General features: G+C 66.5%; 1 protein-coding gene across 1 annotated transcript; it reads right to left on the reverse strand.

Moving 5' to 3' along the window:
- Positions 1 to 7: 7 nt before the first annotated feature.
- Positions 8 to 23,585, reverse strand: MAN2B1 (mannosidase alpha class 2B member 1). The gene is made up of 24 exons (XM_033083669.1): positions 23,507 to 23,585; positions 23,054 to 23,156; positions 22,680 to 22,853; positions 19,528 to 19,721; positions 17,897 to 18,029; positions 17,048 to 17,190; positions 15,820 to 15,936; positions 15,650 to 15,732; positions 15,454 to 15,574; positions 15,294 to 15,372; positions 15,082 to 15,191; positions 14,890 to 14,997; positions 13,573 to 13,689; positions 12,418 to 12,669; positions 10,645 to 10,742; positions 10,454 to 10,571; positions 10,265 to 10,383; positions 10,078 to 10,179; positions 9,904 to 9,991; positions 8,213 to 8,293; positions 6,894 to 7,109; positions 4,737 to 4,886; positions 252 to 354; positions 8 to 168 (listed from the first exon to the last, which is right to left on the reverse strand). Exons 1-24 carry the CDS (start codon positions 23,579 to 23,581, stop codon positions 71 to 73), a joined length of 2,982 nt encoding a protein of 993 aa, XP_032939560.1. The 5' UTR covers positions 23,582 to 23,585; the 3' UTR covers positions 8 to 70.
- Between the last annotated feature and the right edge of the window lie 495 nt (positions 23,586 to 24,080).

Genomic DNA, 24,080 nt, shown 5'->3' on the forward strand with positions numbered 1-24,080 from the left:
GGGGGTTCGATGCTCTTTTATTTGGGTCTGGGGGCGCGGGGGGGGCGGCTCGGGACCCCCCCCCAGCCCCTCAGTGCCGCAGCGAGGCCAGGAAGGTTCGGATCTCCATCGGCTCCAGCCGCACGCGCCGCGGGTCCGGCCGGGGCTCCGGCCGCGGTTTGGGGGTCCCTGGGGGGGTTCGGGGGGTCTCAGGGGGGGCGGGGAGACCCCCAGGACCCCTCCCCAAATTCCCCCGAGCCCCCCCCCCGTACCTGAGGGGGTCCTCCAGAGCAGGCGGGACACGCCCTGCAGGGGCACGTCCCCCCCCAGCGCCAGCTCCTCCAGCGAGGTGATGTTGAAGGATGAGAAAAGGGTCTGGGGGCGAGGGGGGGGGGGGTCAGAGACCCCCGGAGCCGCCCCCAGACCCCCCAGAGCCCAGCCCGGGATGGGGGGGGGGGTCAGAGACCCCCAGAGCCGCCCCAGGAGAAGCCCCCAGACCCCCGGAGCCGCCCCCAGACCCCCCCAGAGCCCAGCCTGGGATGGGGCGGGGTCAGAGACCCCCGGAGCCGCCCCGGGAGAAGCCCCCAGACCCCTGAAATGGGGCTGGGACCCCCTGGATCAATCCCAGGACCCTCGAAATGGGGCTGGGACCCCCAAATTGGGGCTGAGACCCCCTGGAGCAGCCCCCAGACCCCCAAATTGGGGCTGGGACCCCTGAAATGGGGCTGAGCCCACCCTGGAGCAGGCTCAGGACCCCCGAAATGGGGACAGGACCCCCTGGATCAATCCCAGGACCCCCGAATTGGGGCTGAGACCCCCCTGGATCAATCCCAGGACCCCCGAATTGGGGCCGAGATCCCCTGGAGCAGCCCCCAGACCCCTGAAATGGGGCTGGGACCCCTTGGAGCAGCCCCCAGACTCCTGGAGCAGCCTTGGGACCCCCAAAATGGGGTTGGGACCCCCTGGATCAATCTCAGGATCACCGAAATGGGGCTGAGACTCCCCCTGGAGCAGCCCCCAGACCCCCAAAATGAAGCTCAGATCCCCCAGCAGTGGCCCCCAGACCCCCAAAATGGGGACAGGACCCCCTGGAGCAGGCCCCCAGACCCCTGAAATGGGGCTGGGACCCCCAAAATGGGGCTGGGACCCCCTGGATCAATCTCAGGATCACCAAAATGGGGCTGAGACCCCCCCTGGAGCAGCCCCCAGACCCCCAAAATGTGGCTCAGATCCCCCAACAGTGGCCCCCAGACCCCCGAAATGGGGCTGAGACCCCCCCTGGAGCAGCCCCCAGACCCCTGAAATGGGGCTGAGACCCCCAAAATGGGGCTGGGACCCCCTGGATCAATCCCAGGACCACCAAAATGGGGACAGGACCCTCCAGAGCAGCTCCAAGACCCTAAAAATGGGGGTGGGACCCCTGAACCAGCCCCCAGACCCATTCCTGTCCCTATTCCCAAGCCCCCAGCCCCATTTCCCAGCCCCCAGACCCATTTCCCAGCCCCCAGCCCCATTTCCAGCCCCCAGACCCACCGTTAGATCCACAGTTACAGGTGTGGATCGGTTCCTGCTCTCCCCCCGCCCGTACAGGTGCTCCAGGCGCAGCAGCAGCGCCCCGGCCCCCAGACCCATTTCCAGCCCCCAGACCCATTTCCAGCCCCATTTCCCAGCCCCCAGACCCATTCCCAGCCCCCAGCCCCATTCCCAGCCCCCAGACCCATTTCCAGACCCATTCCCGGACCCCTCCTCACCGTTAGATCCACAGTTACAGGTGTGGATCCGTTCTGGCTCTCCCCCCGCCCGTACAGGTGCTCCAGGCGCAGCAGCAGCCCCCCGGCCCCCAGACCCATTTCCAGCCCCCAGCCCCATTTCCCAGCCCCCAGACCCATTTCTCAGCCCCCAGACCCATTTCCAGCCCCCAGACCCATTTCTCAGCCCCCAGACCCACCGTTAGGTCCACGCTGACAGGTGTGGATCCGTTCCTGCTCTCCCCCCGCCCGTACAGGTGCTCCAGGTGAACCCCAGCCCCCAGACCCATTTCCCAGCCCCCAGCCCCATTTCCAGCCCCCAGACCCATTTCCCAGCCCCCAGACCCACCGTCAGGTCCACGCTGACAGGTGTGGATCCGTTCCTGCTCTCCCCCTGCCCGTACAGGTGCTCCAGGTGAACCCCAGCCCCCAGCCCCATTTCTGTCCCTATTCCCAAGCCCCCAGAGCCATTTCCAGCCCCATTTCTGGACCCCTCCTCACCGTTAGATCCACAGTTACAGGTGTGGAGCAGTTCTGGCTCTCCCCCCGCCCGTACAGGTGCTCCAGGCGCAGCAGCAGCGCCCCGGACCCCAGCCCCATTTCCCAGCCCCCAGACCCATTTCCCAGCCCCCAGACCCATTTCCCAGCCCCCAGACTCACGGTCAGGTCCACAGTAACAGGTGTGGATTGGTTCCTGCTCTCCCCCCGCCCGTACAGGTGCTCCAGGCGCAGCAGCAGCGCCCCGGCCCCCAGACCCATTTCCCAGCCCCCAGACCCATTTCCCGGACCCCAGACCCATTTCCAGCCCCCAGCCCCATTTCCCAGCCCCCAGACCCATTTCCAGTCCCCAGCCCCATTCCCAGCCCCCAGACCCATTTCCAGCCCCATTCCCGGACCCCTCCTCACCGTCAGGTCCACAGTTACAGGTGTGGATCCGTTCCTGCTCTCCCCCCGCCCGTACAGGTGCTCCAGGTGAACCCCAGCCCCCAGCCCCATTTCCCAGCCCCCAGCCCCATTTCCAGCCCCCAGACCCATTTCCCAGCCCCATTCCCGGACCCCAGACCCACCGTTAGATCCACGCTGACAGGTGTGGATCGGTTCTGGCTCTCCCCCCGCCCGTACAGGTGCTCCAGGTGAACCCCGGCCCCCAGACCCATTTACAGCCCCCAGACCCATTTCCCAGCCCCCAGACCCACCGTTAGATCCACAGTAACAGGTGTGGATCGGTTCCTGCTCTCCCCCCGCCCGTACAGGTGCTCCAGGTGAACCCCAGCCCCCAGCCCCATTCCCAGCCCCCAGACCCATTTCCAGCCCCCAGCCCCATTCCCAGCCCCCAGCCCCATTTCCCAGCCCCCAGCCCCATTCCCAGCCCCCAGCCCCATTTCCAGCCCCCAGCCCCATTCCCAGCCCCCAGCCCCATTTCCCAGCCCCCAGCCCCATTTCCCAGCCCCCAGACCCATTTCCAGCCCCCAGCCCCATTTCCCAGCCCCCAGACCCATTTCCCAGCCCCCAGCCCCATTTCCCAGCCCCCAGACCCATTCCCAGCCCCCAGCCCCATTTCCCAGCCCCCAGACCCATTTCCCAGCCCCCAGCCCCATTTCCCAGCCCCCAGACCCATTTCCCAGCCCCCTCCTCACCGTTAGATCCACAGTAACAGGTGTGGATCCGTTCTGACTCTCTCCCATCTCGTACAGGTGCTCCAGGCGCAGCAGCAGCCCCCCGGCCCCCAGACCCATTTCCAGCCCCCCGGCCCCATTTCCCAGCCCCCAGACTCATTTCCCAGCCCCCAGACTCACGGTCAGATCCACAGTTACAGGTGTGGATTGGTTCCTGCTCTCCCCCCGCCCGTACAGGTGCTCCAGGCGCAGCAGCAGCGCCCCGGCCCCCAGCCCCATTTCCAGCCCCCAGCCCCATTTCCAGCCCCCAGACCCATTTCCAGCCCCCAGACCCATTTCCCAGCCCCCAGACCCATTTCCAGCCCTATTTCTGGACCCCTCCTCACCGTCAGGTCCACGCTGACAGGTGTGGATCCATTCCTGCTCTCCCCCCGCCCGTACAGGTGCTCCAGGTGTATCCCAGCCCCCAGACCCATTTCTGTCCCTATTCCCAAGCCCCCAGACCCATTTCCCAGCCCCCAGACCCATTTCCCAGCCCCCAGACCCACCGTCAGATCCACAGTTACAGGTGTGGATCGGTTCTGGCTCTCCCCCCGCCCGTACAGGTGCTCCAGGCGCAGCAGCAGCGCCCCGGCCCCCAGCCCCATTTCCAGCCCCCAGACCCATTTCTGTCCCTATTCCCAAGCCCCCAGACCCATTTCCAGCCCCCAGCCCCATTTCCCAGCCCCCAGACCCACCGTTAGATCCACGCTGACAGGTGTGGATCCGTTCCTGCTCTCCCCCCGCCCGTACAGGTGCTCCAGGTGTATCCCAGCCCCCAGACCCATTTCCAGCCCCATTCCCGGCCCCCAGCCCCATTCCCAGCCCCCAGACCCATTTCCAGCCCCATTCCCGGACCCCTCCTCACCGTCAGGTCCACAGTAACAGGTGTGGAGCAGTTCCTGCTCTCCCCCCGCCCGTACAGGTGCTCCAGGTGAACCCCGGCCCCCAGACCCATTTCCAGCCCCCAGACCCATTTCCCAGCCCCCAGCCCCATTTCCCAGCCCCCAGACCCACCGTCAGATCCACAGTTACAGGTGTGGATCGGTTCTGGCTCTCCCCCCGCCCGTACAGGTGCTCCAGGCGCAGCAGCAGCGCCCCGGCCCCCAGCCCCATTTCCAGCCCCCAGACCCATTCCTGTCCCTATTCCCAAGCCCCCAGACCCATTTCCAGCCCCCAGCCCCATTTCCCAGCCCCCAGACCCACCGTTAGATCCACGCTGACAGGTGTGGATCCGTTCCTGCTCTCCCCCCGCCCGTACAGGTGCTCCAGGCGCAGCAGCAGCGCCCCGGCCCCCAGCCCCATTTCCAGCCCCCAGCCCCATTTCCAGCCCCATTCCCGGACCCCTCCTCACGGTCAGATCCACGCTGACAGGTGTGGATCGGTTCCTGCTCTCCCCCAGCCCGTACAGGTGCTCCAGGCGCAGCAGCAGCGCCCCGGCCCCGCGCGGCTCCAGCGACAGCAGGTGAACGTTGGGGGGCAGCGCCCGGCGCAGCCCCGACCACTGCGGGGACAGGTGTGGGTGACACTGCTCACCTGGGCAGGTGTGGGGCTGGGACAGGTGTGGGTGACACTGCTCACCTGGGACAGGTGTGAGAGCACCCTGCTCACCTGGGGCAGGTGTGGGTGTGACACTGCTCACCTGGGCAGGTGTGGGGCTGGGACAGGTGTGGGTGAGCGTGGGACAGGTGTGGGTGACACTGCTCACCTGGGACAGGTGGGGGTGACACTGCTCACCTGGGACAGGTGTGGGTGTGACACTGCTCACCTGGGACAGGTGTGACTGCCCTGCTCACCTGGGACAGGTGTGAGCCCACCCTGATCACCTGGGCAGGTGTGGGGCTGGGACAGGTGTGTGTGAGCCTGCTCACCTGGGACAGGTGTGGGTGAGCCTGGGACAGGTGTGGGTGACACTGCTCACCTGGGCAGGTGTGGGGCTGGGACAGGTGTGGGTGTGACACTGCTCACCTGGACAGGTGTGACCCACACTGCTCACCTGGGTAGGTGTGTGTGACCCTGCTCACCTGGACAGGTGTGGGTGTGACCCTGCTCACCTGGGACAGGTGTGGGCCTGGGACAGGTGTGGGTGACACTGCTCACCTGGACAGGTGTGAGCCTGGGACAGGTGTGGGTGAGCCTGCCCTGATCACCTGGGCAGGTGTGGGTGACACTGCTCACCTGGACAGGTGTGGGGCTGGGACAGGTGTGGGTGAGCATGGGACAGCTGTGGGTGACACTGCTCACCTGGGCAGGTGTGGGTGACACTGATCACCTGGGGCAGGTGTGACCCCACCCTGCTCATGTGACACAGCTAGCCCCGCCCCCAGTCATGTGACACAGGTCACCCCACCCCAGTCATGTGATAGAGGTAACCCCGCCCCCAATCATGTGACACAGCTAGCCCCGCCCCCAATCATGTGACACAGGTAGCCCCGCCCCAATCATGTGACACAGGTAGCCCCGCCCCCAATCATGTGACACAGGTAACCCCGCCCCCAATCATGTGATACAGGTAACCCCGCCCCCAATCATGTGACACAGGTGACCCCCACAGCCCCACCCCCTCACCTGCCCCAGGTGTGTCCCCTCCCCCCTCACAGGTGTGTCCCCACCCCCTCCCCCCTCACAGGTGTGTCCCCACCCCTCACCTGCCCCAGGTGTGTCCCCATCCCCTCACCTGCCCCAGGTGTGTCCCCTCACCTACCCCAGGTGTGTCCCCCCCTCACCTTTCACAGGTGTGTCCCCACCCCCTCCCCCCTCACAGGTGTGTCCCCACCCCTCACCTGCCCCAGGTGTGTCCCCATCCCCTCACCTGCCCCAGGTGTGTCCCCTCACCTGTCCCAGGTGTGTCCCCACCCCTCACCTGCCCCAGGTGTGTCCCCCCCTCACCTTTCACAGGTGTGTCCCCACCCCCTCCCCCCTCACAGGTGTGTCCCCCCCCTCACCTGTCCCAGGTGTGTCCCCTCCCCCTCACCTGTCCCAGGTGTGTCCCTCCCCCCTCACAGGTGTGTCCCCTCCCCCTCACCTGTCCCAGGTGTGTCCCCTCCCCTCACCTGTCTCAGGTGTGTCCCCACCCCTCACAGGTGTGTCCCCACCCTCACCTGTCTCAGGTGTGTCCCCTCCCCCCTCACAGGTGTGTCCCCTCCCTCTCACCTGTCCCAGGTGTGTCCCCACCCCCTCACCTGTCCCAGGTGTGTCCCCACCCCCTCACAGGTGTGTCCCCTCCCCCTTACAGGTGCGTCCCCCACCCCTCACCTTTCACAGGTGCGTCCCCACCCCCCTCACAGGTGTGTCCCCACCCCTCACCTGTCACAGGTGTGTCCCTCCCTCTCACAGGTGTGTCCCCACCCCTCACCTGTCTCAGGTGTGTCCCCTACCCCTCACAGGTGTGTCCCCACCCCTCACCTGTCCCAGGTGTGTCCCCACCCCTCACCTGTCCCAGGTGTGTCCCCTCCCCTCACCTGCCCCAGGTGTGTCCCACCCCTCACCTGTCCCAGGTGTGTCCCCTCACCTGTCTCAGTCGCGGCCCCGCCCCGGCCGCCAGCACCACCTGTGGGGGCGTGGCCATCTCCTGGGCCAGTGGCCGGTGTCCCTCGGCCGCGGTGGCCGCAGGGTCCAGCAGCACCAGGTGCCGGCCCCGAACCGCCAGGCCCCGCCCGGCCACGCCCGGCTCGTCCAGCGCCTCCCCCAGGCCACGCCCGTCGTCCCGCAGCAGTCGCCGGTGCACCTGGGGACAGGTGGGGGACAGGGGGGGGACAGGTGGGGTCACAGGTGGGGTCACAGGTGAGGGACAGGTGAGGGCACAGGGGGGTCACAGGTGAGGAAACAGGTGAGGTCACAGGTGGGGGCACAGGTGAGATCCCAGGTGTTTTCCCCCCAGGTGATGTCCCAGGTGAGGGCCCAGGTGAGGTCACAGGTGGGGGCCCAGGTGTTCCCCCAGGTATTTTCCCCCCAGGTAATGTCCCAGGTGAAGTCCCAGGTGTTCCTCCCACCCAGGTGTTGTTCCAGGTGCTATCCCAGGTGAGATCCCAGGTGTTTTCCCCCCAGGTGAAGTCCCAGGTGTTCCACACACCCAGGTGTTGTCTCAGGTGAGTTCCCAGGTGTTCCCCCCTCAGGTGAGGTCCCAGGTGCTCCCCCAGGTGTTATCCCAGGTGTTTTCCACCAGGTGAGATCCCAGGTGTTATCTCAGGTGTTATCCCAGGTATTTTCCCCCCAGGTGTTCCCCGCCAGGTAATATCCCAGGTGTTGTCCCAGGTGTTCCTCTGCCAGGTGATGTCCCAGGTCTTCCCCCAGGTGTTGTCCCAGGTGTTATCCCAGATATTTTCCCCCCAGGTGATGTCCCAGGTGTTGTCTCAGGTGTTCCCCCCCCAGGTGATGTCACAGGTGTTCCCCTCAGGTATTTTCCCCCCAGGTGATGTCCCAGGTGAAGTCCCAGGTGCTCCCCCCAGGTGTTCCTCTCACCAAGTGATGTCCCAGGTGTTCCCCTGCCAGGTGTTGTACCAGGTGATGTCCCAGGTGTTTTCCCCCCAGATGATGTCACAGGTGTTCCCCCCAGGTATCTCGTCCCCCAGGTGATGTCCCAGGTGAAGTCCCAGGCGTTCCCCCCACCCAGGTGCTGTTACAGGTGCTCCCCCCAGGTGTTCCCCCCACCCAGGTGTTGTCCCAGGTGTTGTCCCAGGTGCTCCCCCCAGGTGTTTTCCCCCCAGGTGTTCCCCCCACCCAGGTAATGTCCCAGCTAATGTTCCAGGTGTTCCCCCCACCCAGGTGCTCCCCCCAGGTGTTCCCCCCAGGTGATGTCCCAGGTGTCCCCCCCCAGGTGTCCCCGCTGACCATCAGCTCCAGGGACCCGTCCAGGACGCTGCTGCCCCCCTGGGAGCGGTCAGTGAGCACCGTCAGCTGCACCTTCTGGTCCTGCCAGGTGTGGGGACAGGTGTGGGGACAGGGGTGGGGACAGGGGTGGGGACAGGGGTGGGGACAGGTGTGGGGACAGGTGTGAGGACAGGGGTAGGGACAGGTGTGGGGACAGGGGTGGGGACAGGGGTGGGGACAGGGGTGGGGACAGGGGTGGGGACAGGGGTGGGGACAGGTGTGAGGGGCGTGGGACATGGCACGGGTGTGCCACACCCACCCCAGGTGTGTCCATCCTCAGGTGTGCCCAACCAGGTGTGCCACACCCATCCCCAGATGTGCCCCACTCTGCCCAGGTGAGCCCCACCCCCCCAGGTGTGTCCATTCCCAGGTGCCTCCATCCCAGGTGAGCCCTGCCCACTCCAGGTGTTCCCCACCCCCCCAGGTGAGCCCCACCCTGCTCAGGTAAGCCCCACCCACCCCAGGTGTGCCCCACCCACTCCAGGTAAGCCCTGCCCATCCCAGTGTGCCCATCCCAGGTGTGCCATCCCCAGGTGAGCCCCACCCACCCAGGTGAGCCCCACCCACCCAGGTGAGCCCCGCCCATGCAAGGTGTGCCCATCCCAGGTGTGCCACACCCGTCCCCAGGTGTGTCCATCCCCAGGTGTGCCCATCCCAGGTGTGCCCCACCCTCCCCAGGTAAGCCCCACCCACCCAGGTGAGCCCCACCCTGTTCAGGTAAGCCCCGCCCACTCCAGGTGTGCCACACCCACCCCAGTGTGCCCATCCCAGGTGTGCCCCACTCTGCCCAGGTGTGCCCCACCCACCCCAGGTGTGCCCCACCCACCCCAGGTGAGCCCTACCCACTCCAGGTGAGCCCTGCCCATCCCAGTGTGCCCATCCCAGGCGTGTCCATCCCCAGGTGTGCCCAACCAGGTGTGCCACACCCATCCCCAGGTGTGCCCCACCCACCCAGGTGTGCCACACCCATCCCCAGGTGTGTCCATCCCCAGGTGTGTCCATCCCCAGGTGTGCCCAACCAGGTGTGCCACACCCATCCCCAGGTAAGCCCCGCCCACCCAGGTGAGCCCACTCCAGGTGTGTCCATCCCCAGGTGTGCCCACCCCAGGTGTGCCCTGCCCACTCCAGGTGTGCCACACCCACCCCAGGTGTGCCCTGCCCACTCCAGGTGTGCCACACCCACCCCAGGTGTGTCCAGCACTGCCCAGGTGTGCCCCACCCACCCCAGGTGAGCCCCACCCCCCCAGGTGTGCCCCGCCCATCCCAGGTGAGCCCCACCCACCCCAGGTGTGTCCATCCCCAGGTGCCTCCATCCCAGGTGAGCCCTGCCCATCCCCAGGTAAGCCCCACCCACCCCAGGTGAGCCCCACCCACCCCAGTGTGCCCATCCCAGGTGTGCCACACCCATCCCCAGATGTGCCCCACCCATGCAAGGTGTGCCCATCCCAGGTGTGCCCAGCCCAGGTGTGTCCATCCCCAGGTGTGCCCCCCCAGGTAAGCCCTGCCCATCCCAGTGTGCCCATCCCAGGTGTGTCCATCCCCAGGTGAGCCCAACCAGGTGTGCCCCACCTGCCCAAGTGAGCCCCACCCACCCAGGTAAGCCCCGCCCATCCCCAGGTGTGCCCCGCCCCCCAGGTGAGCCCCGCCCGTACCCTGATGAAGATCCGCGTGTTCACCGGGTAATAATTCCCCGCCACGGGCTCGCTCTGGCTCAGGTTCCAGGTGGGCCGGTGGTCACGCCTGGGGGGGGTCCTGGGGGTCACCTGAGCCCTTGGGGGGGGTCCCAGAGCCCACCTGAGCCCACCTGAGCCCACCTGAGCCCTCACCTGCGCTCCAGCACCTGGCGCCCGTTGGAGTCGGTGTAGAAGCGGCCGGCCGTGCGCAGCGGCGTCCGGAAGCGGCTGACCACCTCCTTGCCCAGCCCGTCCCTGGGGTGGGGACAGCGCTGTCACCTGGGGGGTCCCCGCGCAGGTGAGGGGGTCCTGAGGTCCTGAGACCCCTCCCCACGCTCACCCCACGGGCAGGGGTCCCACTGTCCACTCCAGCTCCAGGTAAGGCTGCCCCGGGCGCAGCCGCAGCACCTGCGAGCACCACGGCGAGAAGATCTGGTGCAGCTCCTGCACCACTGCTGTCTGTGGGACACTCAGTGACGTCAGAGACCCCTCCCCAAATTCCCCCAGACCCCCCAGGACCCCCGCCCACCTTGACCAGGCGCGTGGCCGCGCGCTCGGACACCGGGAAGGGCGCGGAGGCGTTGGGGCGGAAGATGTAAGCGCCCGAGGCCTGGGGGCTCTGCCCGTCCCCCGTGCTGGCGTTGTACCTGGGGAGGGGGCTCAGGGGGTCAGGGGGAGCCCCCCCGAGGTGGGACCCCTCCCCAGTATTCCCAGTCTCACCAGTAAAAGCTCTGGGAGACGGGCAGGGAGAGGCCGTGGCGCAGGTTGTGGATCTCGCGGAGGAGGCCGGAGCCGGGGTCGGCGAGGACGCGGAGGTGCTGGGGGGAGGGGGGGGGTGAGAGACCCCTCCTCATTTCGAGAGACCCCTCCTCATTTCAGGGGGGGGGTGAGAGACCCCTCCTCATTTCGAGAGACCCCTCCCCATTTCAGAGCACCCAGGGGGTGGGTGAGAGACCCCTCCCCATTTCAGACCCCTCAGGGGGGGGGTGAGAGACCCCTCCTCATTTCGAGGGGGGTGAGAGACCCCTCCTCATTTCGAGAGACCCCTCCCCATTTCGAGAGACCCCTCCTCATTTCGAGAGACCCCTCCCCATTTCAGAGCACCTGGGGGTGGGTGAGAGACCCCTCCCCATCCAGGGGAGGGGGTGAGAGACCCCTCCTCATTTCAGAGCACCCAGGGGTGGGTGAGAGACCCCTCCCCACCCCAGACTGGTTGAACTGGTTGAACTGGGAGCACCCAGAGCTCCCCAGCTGGTTGAACTGGGAGCTGGCACTCATCCCAGTGCCCCCTCCCCACCCCAGACTGGTTGAACTGGGAGCACCCAGAGCCCCTCCCCACCCCATACTGGTTGAACTGGGAGCACCCAGAGCCCCATAACTGGTTAAACTGGGAGCACCCAGACCCCCCTAACTGGTTAAACCGGGAGCTGGCGCTCACCCCAGCGCCCCCTCCCCACCCCAGACTGGTTAAACTGGTTAAACTGGGAGCACCCAGAACCCCCTAGCTGGTTAAACTGGGAGCTGGTGCCCACCCCAGTGCCCCCTCTCCACCCCAGAGCACCCAGGGGGTGGGTGAGAGACCCCTCCCCACCCCAGACTGGTTGAACTGGTTGAACTGGGAGCACCCAGAGCCCCCTAATTGGTTGAACTGGGAGCACCCAGAGCCCCCTAACTGGTTGAACTGGGGACTGGCACTCACCCCTGCGCTCCCTCCCCACCCCAGACTGGTTGAACTGGGAGTACCCAGAGCCCCCCAGACTGGTTAAACTGGTGAAACTGGGAGCTGGTTCACACCCCAGAGACCCCTCCCCACTCAGAGCACCCAGGGGGGTCACAGAGCTGGGTGAGAGACCCCTCCCCACCCCAGACTGGTTGAACTGGGAGCACCCAGAGCCCCCCAACTGGTTGAACTGGGAGCACCCACAGCCCCTAACTGGTTGAACTGGGAGCACCCAGAGCCCTCAGACTGGTTAAAATGGGAGTTGACGCTCATCCCAGAGCCCCCTCCCCACCCCAGACTGGTGGAACTGGGAGCACCCCAAGTCGCCCAACTGGTTGTACTGGGAGCACCCAGAGCCCCCCACTGGTTGAACTGGGAGCACCCAGAGCCCCCAACTGGTTGAACTGGGAGAACCCAGAGCCCCCTAACTGGTTAAACTGGGAGCTGACACTCATCCCAGAGACCCCTCCCTACCCAAACCACCCGGGGGGGGGTACAGAGCTGGGTGAGAGCCCCCTCCCCACCCCAGACTGGTTGAACTGGGAGCACCCAGAACCCCCCAACTGGTTAAACTGGGAGCACCCCGAGTCACCCAACTGGTTAAACTGGGAGCTGGCACTCACCCCAGAGCCCCCTCCCCACCCCAGACTGGTTGAACTGGGAGCACCCAGAGCCCCCAGACTGGTTAAACTGGGAGCTGATGCCCACCCCAGTGCCCCCTCCCCACCCCATACTGGTTGAACTGGGACCCCCCCAGTCCCGTGTGCCCCCACCTCGTTCTCGATCTGCAGCTCCTCGCTGTCCTGCTGTCCCCTCGGGGTGTCCTGGTGCCCCCCGGGGGTGTCCTGGTGTCCCTGCTGTCCCTGTTGTCCCCCTGGGGGGTCTGGGCCCCCCCCCGGGCGCAGCTGGCGGACCCCGAAGGCGCTGAACCCCACGGGGGGGGCCCAGGCCTGGAACAGGAGCTCGCCCGGAGCCCCCCCGGCCCCGCCCCGGAGCCGCCGCGTCACCGGGGACACTGGGAGCACCTGGGGACATGGACAGGGGTCAGGGGTCACACAGGAGTCACTGGGGACACCGGGACAACCTGGGGGGGACACAGGGGTCATGGGGGGTCACACAGGGGTCACCGGGAGCACCTGGGGACAGGGGAGAGGTCAGGGGGGTCACACAGGGGTCACTGGGGTCACACAGGGTTCACAGGGGTGACCAGGGACACCGGGAGCACCTGGAGGGGATGAACAGGTGAGGGGTCACACAGGGGTCACCGCGGACACCAGGACAACCTGGGGGGGACAGGGGTCACGGGGGTCACAGGCAGGGGATGGACAGGTCAGGGGTCACCGGGGACACTGGGAGCACCTGGGAGGGGGGGACAGGTCAGGGGTCACACAGGGTGACCAGGAGCACCTGGGGACAGGTGAGGGGGGGTCAGGGGTCACCAGGGACACCGGGAGAACCTGGGGGGGACAGGGGTCACACAGGGGTCATGGGGGGGCGATGGACAAGTGAGGGGTCACAGGGGTCACACTGGTCACAGGGGTATCACAGTGGTCACAAGGGTCACACAGGGGTCACAGTGGTCACATGGTGGTCACAGGGTGGTCACAGAGTGGTCACAGAGGGGTCACTGGGGTCACACAGTGGTCATAGGGGGGTCATGGGGGAACACAGACAGGTGAGGGGTCACAGAGTGGCCACTGGGGTCACAGGGGGTCACACAGTGTCCCCAGGCTCACCTGGCTGGCCACGGGCCGGCCCTGGGGGTCACTGGGGGGTCACTGGGGGGTCACTGGGGGGTCACTGGGGGGTCACACAGGGGTCAGTGCCCCAGGCTCACCTGGCTGGCCACGGGCCGGCCCTGGGGGTCACAGTGGGGTCACAGGGGGGTCACACAGGGGTCACAGAGGGGTCAGTGCCCCCAGGCTCACCTGGCTGGCCACGGGCCGGCCCTGGGGGTCACTCACGGCGTAGGAGGCGCCGCTGACCGGGAGCCGCAAGGGCCAGGACACGGCGCGGGCCAGGGGGTTGTACAGGATCACCGTGAACTGGGGAGGGGGCACGGGGGGGGGGGGGGGTCAGAGCCTGGGGACCCTCAGAGCCACTCAGAGCCCCTCAGAGACCCCCCAGAGCCGCCCCAGAACCCACCTGAGCCCCCCCAGACCCACCTGAGCCACCAGACCCACTCTGAGCCTCCTCCCCGAGCCCCCAGACCCATCCTGAGACCCCTCCCCGAGCCCCCAGACCCATCCTGAGAGCCCTCCCCGAGCCCCCAGACCCATCCTGGAGCCCCCAGACCCACTCTGAGCCACCAGAGCTCCCCCCAAAACCCCCTCAGAGCCTCCCAGAACCCTCCAGAGCCCCCTCAGAGCCCCCCAGAGCTCCATTCTGGAGCCCCCAGACCCAATTTGAGCCACCAGACCCATCCTGAGACCCCTCCCTGAGCCCCCAGACCCTCCCAGAACCCCCCAGAGTCCCCCAGATCCCCTCCGAGCCCCTCAGAGCCCCCCAAAACCCCCCAGACCCACCTGAGTCCCCTCAGAGCCCCTCAAAGCTCCCCCCGAGCCCCTCAGAACCCCCCAGACTCAATCTGAGCCCCCAGAGCTCCCCCCAAAACCCCCTCAGAGCCCCCCCAGAACCCCCCAGAGCTCCATTCTGGAGCCCCCAGACCAAATTTGAGCCCCCCAGAACCCTCCAGAACCCCCTAAGAGCCCCCCCAGAGCCTCCCAGAGTCCTCCAGAGCTCCATTCTGGAGCCCCCAGACCCAATCTGAGCCATCAGACCCACTCTGAGCCTCCTCCCTGAGCCCCCAGACCCTCCCAGAACCCCCCAGAGTCCCCCCTGAGCCCCCCTGAACCCCCCCAGAGCCCCCCAAAACCCCCCAGATCCCCCCCAGACCAACCTGAGCCCCCCAGACCCACTGTGAGCCTCCTCCCTGAGCCCCCAGACCCATCCTGAGCCTCCCCAGAGCCCACCCCAAAGCCCCCAGACCCTCCCCGAGCCCCCAGACCCACCTGAGCCCCCTCAGAACCCCCCCAGACCCATCCTGAGCCCCCCAAAACCCCCCAGCCCCCCCCACCCAGAGCCCCCCCAGATCCCCTCCGAGCCCCTCAGAGCCCCCCAAAACCCCCCAGACCCACCTGAGCCCCCCAAAACCCCCCAGTTCCCCCACCTGAGCCCCCTCAGAACCCCCCCAGACCCACCTGAGCCCCCCAAAACCCCCCAGCCCCCCACCCCCAGAGCCCCACCTGCGGGGTGGCCTCGCTCAGGGGACACACGCTGACGTTGAGCCCGTTGCAGAACACCAGCGGGTCCTTGGTGTCCCCCAGCAGGGACAGCGCGTTGGCCACCAGCACCTGCCCCAGGGGACAGCCAGGAGGTGACACAGGGGTCACCCCAGAGCCCCCCAGACCCCCGGGGCAGGTGTGGGGCCAGCTCACCTGGCAGCTGTCCCAGCCCTTGGCCAGCTGCCGGGCGTAGTCGTTGGCCACGTGCTGCCGCTCGGTGCCGGCCACGGCGTCGTGGTGCTGGGCCACGGCCACAGCCTCGCCTTGGGGACAGGAAAAGGGTCATCAAGAGGGGCTGGGGGTGTCCAGGAGACCCTCCAGGTGTCCCCTGAGGGTGTCCCCTGAGGGTGTCCCCAGGCACTCACGGAGCACCGAGCTGTCCCCAGGGCCGTAGGGGCCGGCCCGAGCCGAGGGTCCGGCCAGAGCTTCCAGCTGGTTACACACCTGGGGAGGGCACAATCAATGTCTGAGCCCCCCCAGAGGGGGTCCCCGAGCCCCCCCAGGTGCCCCCCAGGTGCCCCCCACCTGCAGGAAGCCGCTGCTGAGCCGCTCATAGCCCTTGAGGGCCGGGCGGCTGCTGAAGTAGCCGGTCCAGAACTGGTGCGGCCCGTCCGAGTAGGGGAAGAAATCGTCCGTCTTGAGCGGCCTGGGGGACACCCCAGCTGTCCAGTTGTCCATCTGTCCATCCCTGTGTCCCCCCCACACCCTGGGACCCCCTCACCAGGTGAGGTTGGCCCGGTGCAGCTCCCTCAGGTAACAGGACGGGGTGGAGTACAGGGCGTGCACGCGGCTGCCGTTGGCTTGCTGGGGACACAGCGGGGTCAGGGGGGGTTTGGGGACACTGAGAGGGGGTTTGGGGACAGCAGGGGGGGTCTGGGGACAGCCCCTCACCCGGGCATTGGTGTGGGCAATGAGCTTGTCCAGGTTCTTGAACCACAGGTGAGCGTTCTCGTAGTGGAAGTCGGAGCCCATGGTCATGAGGATGTGGTTGGTGCGGTACTGCCGGGCCTGGGGGGGGGGACAGGGGTGGGACCCCCACCCAGGGGACAGGGACACGGCTGGGATCACCCCCAGGGCATGGGGATAGGGCTGGGACCCCTCCCCAGGGGACAGGGACAGGGGTGGGATCACACCCAGGGCATGGGGATAGGGCTGGGACCCCCACCCAGGGCATGGGGACAGGGGTGGGACCATCCCCAGGGCATGGGGACACATGGGGACACGGCTGGGACCACCCCCAGGGCATGGGGACACAGCTGGGACCACCCCCAGGGGACAGGGACAGGGCTGGGACCCCCGCCCAGGGCATGGGGACACCTGGGGACATCAGGAACCCCATCCCAGGGGACAGGGACCCCCAAATTCCCCTCCCCATTGTCCCCCTGGTGTCCCCATGTCCCTGGCAGGACCCTCAGTAAATGAGACCCCCACTGTCCCCACCGTGTCTCTGTGTCCCCTGCCAGGACCCCCATTAAATGTCACCCCCATTGTCCCCCCAGTGTCCCCTTTTCCCCTGGCAGGACCCCCATTAAATGTCACCCCTATTGTCCCCCTGGTGTCCCCACTGTCCCCCCTGACCTGCGCAGCCGCCGCCTGCAGGAACGAGGTCACCCCCATTAAATGTCACCCCTGGTGTCCCCCCTGTGTCCCTGTGTCCCCCCCGTGTCCCCATGTCCCCCTGACCTGCGCAGCCGCCGCCTGCAGGAACGATGTCACCCCCATTGTCCCCCATTGTCCCTATGGTGTCCCCATGTCCCCCCCATGTCCCCATGTCCCCCTGACCTGCGCAGCCGCCGCCTGCAGGAACGATGTCACCCCCATTAAATGTCACCCCCCGTGTCCCCATTGTCCCCCTGGTGTCCCCATTGTCCCCATGTCCCCCTGACCTGCGCAGCCGCCGCCTGCAGGAACGATGTCACCCCCATTGTCCCCCATTGTCCCTATGGTGTCCCCATGTCCCCCCCATGTCCCCCCATGTCCCCCTGGTGTCCCCATGTCCCCCCTGACCTGCGCAGCCGCCGCCTGCAGGAACGATGTCACCCCCATTAAATGTCACCCCCATGTCCCCATGTCCCCCTGGTGTCCCCACTGTCCCCATTGTCCCCCATGTCCCCCTGACCTGCGCAGCCGCCGCCTGCAGGAACGATGTCACCACCTCGTCCACGTTGCGCTCGGGGCCGTCCCCGTCCACCACGGGGGGGTCGGAGCAGAGCTGGTCCCAGCAGAGCCCCGGGGGGGGGTTGTACATGTTGGGCAGGATCCCTGGGGACAGGGGACAGGGACAGGGGGTTGGGGACAGGGACAGGGGACACAGGACAGAGCTGGTCCCAGCACAGCCCCGGGGGGGGGTTGTACATGTTGGGCAGGATCCCTGGGGACAGGGGACACGAGATTGGGGACAGGGGACAACAGGGGACACAAGACTGGGGACAGGGACAGGGGACAGGGACAGCAGAGCTCCGGGGGGGGTTGTACATGTTGGGCAGGATCCCTGGGGACAGGGGACAACAGGGGACACGAGATTGGGGACAGGGGACAGGGGTTAGGGACAGGGACACGGGGCTGGGGACAGGGACAGGGGACAGGGGGTTGGGGACAGGGCACTGGGGACAGGGGGACAAGGCTGGGGACAGTGTGGTTACCTTGGGCCACTGGGGACAGGGGACAGGACCCCCTGGGGGGGTCATAGGAGCAGTCTGGGGGTCCCAGGGGCAGTTTTTGGGGTCCCTGGGGCAGTTTTGGGGTCAGTTTTTGGGGTCAGTTTTTGGGGTCCCTGGGTCAGTTTTTGGGTCAGTTTTTGGGTACCAGTGAAGATGTCAGCCCGGGGGGGCTCCAGGGGCAGTTTTTGGGGTCCCAGGGACATTTTTGGGGTCAGTTTTTGGGGTACCAGTGAAGATGTCAGCCCGGGGGGGCTCCAGGGGCAGTTTTTGGGGTCCCTGGGTCAGTTTTGGGGCAGTTTTTGGGGTACCAGTGAAGATGTCGGCCCGGGGGGGCTCCAGGCTGTCGCTCCCCCTCCACACCATCTCCAGCTCCCGGCGCTGCAGCCGCCGCCACTTGTCCTGGTGATCCACGCGGCCCAGGAACAGCCCGTCGTAGCCCATCTGGGGGGACCCCAAAATCCCATCAGAGGGTCATAGGGCACCCCAAAATCCCATCAGAGACCATCTGGGGGGCCCCAAAATCCCATCAGAGACCATCTGGGGGGGCCCCAAACCCTAAAATCCCCTCAGAGCCCATCTGGGGGTCTCCAAACCCCCAAAATCTCATCAGAGCCCATCTGGGGGTCCCCAAAATCCCACCAGAGCTCATCCAGGGGGTCACAGGGGTCCCCCAAACATCATCAGAGCCCATTCAGGGGGCCAGGGGGGTCCCCAAAATCCCATCAGGGGGTCACAGGGTCATGGGGCACCCCAAAACCCCATCACAGCCCATCTGGGGGACCTCAAACCCCAAAATCATTAGAGACCATCTGGGGGGGCCCCAAACCCCAAAATCCCATCAGAGCCCATCTGGGGGTCTCCAAACCCCCAAAACCTCATCAGAGCCCATCATGGGGGTCACAGGGGCCCCCAAAATCATTAGAGACCATTCAGGGGGTCCCCAAAACCCTAAAACCCCATCAGAGCCCATCTGGGGGACCTCAAAAACCCAAAATCCTGTCACAGCCCATCTGGGGGGCCCCAAAACCCCGTCACAGCTCATCAAGGGGTCATGGGGGTTCCCAAAACCTCATCAGAGCCCATCTGGGGTCAGGGGGTCCCCAAAATCCCTAACTGGGGGGATTTTGGGTACCCACAGCAATCCCCTGTGATTTTTGGGTTCCCAGAACAATCCCTTGATGGTTTCTGGGTACCTAAAGCAGCCCTGGGGTTTTTGGGGTGACCAGTGGTTTTTGGGTACCCAGAACAATCCCCCTGTGATTTTTGGGTACCCAGAGCAATCCCCAGGGAGGTTTTTGGGTACCCAGACCAATCCCCTGATGATTTTTGGGTACCCAGAGCAATCCCTGGTGGTTTTTTGGGGTGCTGGGGTGATTTCAGGGACCCAGAGCAATCCCCTGGGGTGGTTTTTGGGTACCCAGAGCAATCCCTGATGGATTTTGGGGCGCCTGGGGGATTTCAGGGACCCAGAGCAATCCCCTGGGGTGATTTTGGATACCCAGAGGCAGCCCTGAGGGGTTGGGTTGGGGTACCCAGAACAATCCCCTGTGATTTTTGGGGACCCAGAAGAAGCCCTGGGGATTTTTTGGGTACCCAGAAACAGTTCCAGTGGTTTTTGGGGACCCAGAGCAATCCCCCAAGCGGGATTTTGGGGACCCAGAGGAATCCCCTGGCAGTTTTTGGGTTCCCAGACCAATCCCCTGTGGGATTTTTTGGGTACTCAGACCAATCCCCTGGGGTGATTTTGGGTTCCCAGACCAACCCCCTGTGATTTTTGGGGTCCCTGGCAGTTTTGGGCTCCCCACCTGTGTGAAAGCCGCCGCGGTCTCGCGGGCGTGCCCGAAGGGGTCGATCTGCCAGGGGTTTTTGGGTTCCCAGACCAATCCCCTGTGATTTTTGGGTACCCAGAGCACCCCTGAGGTGTTTTCAGAGCCCCCACCTGTGCAAAAGCCGCGGCAGCCTCTCGGGCGTGCCCGAAGGGGTCGATCTGCCAGGCCACGCGCGGGGTCCCGCAGGGCCCGAAGAGGCGGCGCAGGAGGGCCCGGCCCAGGGCCTGCTGCTCCACGAGCCCCCCGTAGTGAGAGGCGGCCTCGTCACTCATGCACCAGCCCCCTCCCACGAATTCCAAACGGCCTGGGGGGGGACAGGGTCACACAGGGTCACACAGGGTCACACAGGGTCACCCAGTGTCACCCCAGGGTCACTCAGTGTCACACAGTGTCACTCAGTGTCACCCTGTGTCACCCAGGGCCTGCTGCTCCAGGAGCCCCCCGTAGTGAGAGGCGGCCTCGTCACTCATGCACCAGCCCCCTCCCACGAATTCCAGCCGGCCTGGAGGGGCAGTGACACACAGTGTCACCTGGTGTCACCCCAGTGTCACTCAGGGTCACCCAGGGTCACTCAGGGTCACTCAGGGTCACCCAGGGCCTGCTGCTCCAGGAGACCCCCGTAGTGAGAGGCGGCCTCGTCACTCATGCACCAGCCCCCTCCCACGAATTCCAGCCGGCCTGGGGGGGACAGGGTCACACAGTGTCACCCAGGGTCACTCAGGGTCACCCAGTGTCACACAGGGTCACTCAGGGTCACCCAGTGTTACCCAGTGCCCCTCGTCACTCATGCACCAGCCCCCTCCCACGAATTCCAGCTGGCCTGGGGGGGACAGGGTCACACAGGGTCACCCCAGTGTCACACAGTGTCACCCCAGTGTCACACAGTGTCACTCAGTGTCACCCAGGGTCACCCTGTGTCACCCAGGGCCTGCTGCTCCACGAGCCCCCCGTAGTGAGAGGCGGCCTCGTCACTCATGCACCAGCCCCCTCCCACGAATTCCAGACGGCCTGGGGGGACAGTGACACCTCAGTGACACTCAGTGTCACCCAGTGTCACTCAGGGTCACACAGTGTCACCCAGGGCCTGCTGCTCCAGGAGCCCCCCGTAGTGAGAGGCGGCCTCGTCACTCATGCACCAGCCCCCTCCCACGAATTCCAGCCGGCCTGGGGGGGACAGTGACACTCAGGGTCACCCCAGGGTCACTCAGTGTCACTCAGTGTCACCCTGTGTCACCCAGGGCCTGCTGCTCCAGGAGCCCCCCGTAGTGAGAGGCGGCCTCGTCACTCATGCACCAGCCCCCTCCCACGAATTCCAGCCGGCCTGGCGGGGACAGTGACACCTCAGTGTCACCTGGTGTCAGCCATGAGCCCCCAGTGTTACCCAGTGTCACCCCAGTATCACCTGGTGTCACTCCAGTGCCCCCATGAATCCCCAGTGCCACCAAGTGTCACCCCGTGGTTCCCCCAGTATCACCTCAGTGTCACCCAGTGTCAGCCCAGTGTCACCTGGTGTCACCCCAGGGTCACACAGTGTCACCTGGTGTCACCCAGTATCATCCAGGATCACCTCAGTGTCACCCATGATCACCCCATGGCTCCCCAGTGTCACCTCAGTGTCACCCAGGGCCCCCTCGCCACTCATGCACCAGCCCCCTCCCACGAATTCCAGCCGGCCTGGGGGGGACAGGGTCACACAGGGTCACCCCAGGGTCATCCATGAGCCCTCCAGTGCCCCCTCAGTCCCTCCCAGTCCTCCCTCAGTTCCCTCCCAGTACCTCCCAGTGCCCCTCAGTCCCCTCCCATGCCCCTCCCAGTCCCTCCCAGCGCCCTCCCAGTACGCCCAGGTACTCCCAGTCCCCTCCCAGTGTCCCCCAGTCCCTCCCACGTCCCTCCCAGTCCCTCCCAACCCCTCCCATGTCCCTCCCAGTCCCTCCCAATGTCCTCCCAGTCCCTGCCAATGCTCTCCAGTCCCTCCCAGTTCCCTCCCAGTGCCCTCCAGTCCCCTCCCAGTCCCTCCCAGTGCCCCTCAGTGCCCTCCATGTCCTTTCCAGTCCCCTCCATGTCCTTTCCAGTGCCCTCCAGTCCCTCCCAATCCCTCCCAGTGCCTCCGAGTCCCCCCTACGTCCCTCCCAGTTCCCTCCAGTTCCCTCCAGTCCCTCTCAGTCCCCTCCCAGTCCCTGCCACGTCCCTTCCACTGCCTCCCAGTGCTCTCCAGTCCCTCCCAGTGCCCTCCAGTCCCTCCCAGTTCCCTCCCAGTGCCCTCCAGTCCCCTCCCAGTCCCTCCCAGTGCCCCTCAGTGCCCTCCATGTCCTTTCCAGTCCCCTCCATGTCCCTCCCAGCCCCTCCCAGTGTCCTCCCAGTCCCTGCCAATGCCCTCCAGTCCCTCCCAGTCCCTCCCAGTTCCCTCCAGTCCCCTCCCAGTCCCCCTCCAGTCCCTCCCAGTTCCCTCCCAGTTCCCTCCCAGTCCCTCCCAATCCCTCCCAATGCCCTACGTCCCTCCCAGTTCCCTCCAGTTCCCCTCAGTCCCCTCCCAGTGCCCTCCAGTTCCCTCCCAGTGCCCTCCAGTTCCCTCCCATGTCCCTCCCAGTGCCCTCCAGTTCCCTCCCAGTGCCCCTCAGTCCCTCCCCACGTCACTCCCAGTGCCCTCCCAGTGTCCCCCGATGTCCCTCCCAGTTCTCTCCAGTCCCTCCCAGTACCCCTCAGTCCCCTCCCAGCGCCCTTCAGTCCCCTCCAGTCCCTCCCAGTTCCCTCCAATCCCCCCCACGTCCCTCCCAGTGTCCCCCCATGTCCCTCCCAGTGCCCTCCAGGCCCTCCCAGTTCCCTCCAGTCCCCTCCATGTCCCTCCCAGTGCCCTCCAGACCCTCCCAATCCCTCCCAGTGCCTCCGAGTCCCCCCTACGTCCCTCCCAGTTCCCTCCAGTCCCCTCCCAGTACCCCTCAGTCCCCTCCCAGTCCCTGCCACGTCCCTTCCACTGCCTCCCAGTGCCCCCCATGTCCCCTCCCAGTCCCTCCCAGTCCCCCCCATGTCCCTCCCAGTGCCCCTCAGTCCCCTCCATGTCCTTTCCAGTCCCTCCCAATGCCCTCCAGTCCCTCCCAGTTCCCTCCCAGTGCCCCTCAGTCCCCTCCCAGTGCCCCTCAGTTCCCTCCATTGTCCCTCCCAGTCCCCCTCAGTCCCCTCCCAATCCCTGCCACGTCCCTTCCACTGCCTCCCAGTGCTCTCCAGTCCCTCCCAGTGCCCCTCCAGTCCCTCCCAGTGGCCGTACCCTCCTGCACCAGCCTCCTGACCAGCCTCCTGGTGGGCTCTCCCTGCTGCTGCCACCAGCGCGCCAGGAACGCCACCTCGGCGTACACGAACCGGCGCGAGGGCTCCGCGGCCAGCTGGGCCACCACCGAGTCCAGGATGTACTGCACCCCCGCGTGCTGCTCCTGGTTCCGAACTGGGGACAGCGGGGACACAGGGTCACCCCAAAACCGCGGGGACACGGTGGCACCTCGGGGACATCCCCAGGGGACGGGCAGAGCGACAAGGGGCGGCCTCAGCGGGGTCACTCGGTGTCACCCGGTGTCCCTTGGCCTCCCTGCCACGTCACCGCCCCCTCCCCGGTGTCCCCAGTGTCCCCACGATGTCCCCACGCACCCCCATAGTAGTACTGGTCCACCGTCTTCAGCCAGCCCACGTCGTCGTGCGTGTGCGGCACCAGGTGCACGTTCAGCATGTCCGGCCGGGTCGGGGGACACGACTGGGGCGGTTCGGGGGGGGCTCGGACCGGGACCGGGACCGGGACCGAGCCCGGACCCCCCCGGTGCTGCCCCGGCGCGGCCGTTGGGCTCCGGAAGCGGTTGCAAAACCAGTGTGGCCCCAGTTCCCTTTTCCTCAGTGCTGCCCAGTGCACCCCAGTGCTGCCCAGTTCCCCTTTTCCCCAGATGGCCTCGGTGTCCCCTCAGCCCTTCCCGGTGTCCCCTCAGCCCATCCCAGTTCCCAGCCCTTCCCGGTGCTCCCAGCCCATCCCAGCTCCCAGAACACCCCACCGCCTGCCCCAGTGTCCCCCAGCGTCCCCAGTGTCCCCAGTCCCCGTGTCCCCGGCCGTACCTCGTACCCGCAGCCCGCGGCCGTCCCGCTCAGCAGCAGCAGCAGCGGCAGCGCCGCCGCCCCGGGCACCGCCATGACACCGCGGTCATGTGACCGCGCCCTCACATGACCCGCGGGCTCGGCTCGCGCGGCCCCGCCCCCCGACCTGCGGCAGCCAATGGGAGGCAAGGAAAATGCGCTGCGGCCACGCCTCGCGCTCTGATTCGCTGGTGGTGCCACCGAGGGGCGGAGCGCAAGGGTAGGGCGCAGGGAGGGAGGCGGGACAGATAATAGACAGGAACCAATGAGGAGGAGGAGCGGGCGTGATTGACAGTTCTATGGGAGGGCGTTTGCAACGGCGGGAAACGACCCGCGGCCAATCAACGGTGGCGGCTCCCGAGGCTCCGCCCACGACGAGCCCCCCTCAGAGCCCCCTCAGAGCCCCCTCAGAGCTCCCCTCAGAGCCCCCTCAGACTGACCGAGCCCCCTCAGAGAGCTCTCAGGCCTTCAAAACTCCCTCAGAGCCCCCTCAGAACGCCTCGGAACTTCTTACACCGCCCGAGCCCCCTCAGAGCACCTCAGAGCTTCTCACACC

This window comes from Catharus ustulatus, chromosome 33 (assembly GCF_009819885.2).
Source record: "Catharus ustulatus isolate bCatUst1 chromosome 33, bCatUst1.pri.v2, whole genome shotgun sequence".
In the NCBI taxonomy this organism is placed as follows: Eukaryota; Metazoa; Chordata; class Aves; order Passeriformes; family Turdidae; genus Catharus; species Catharus ustulatus.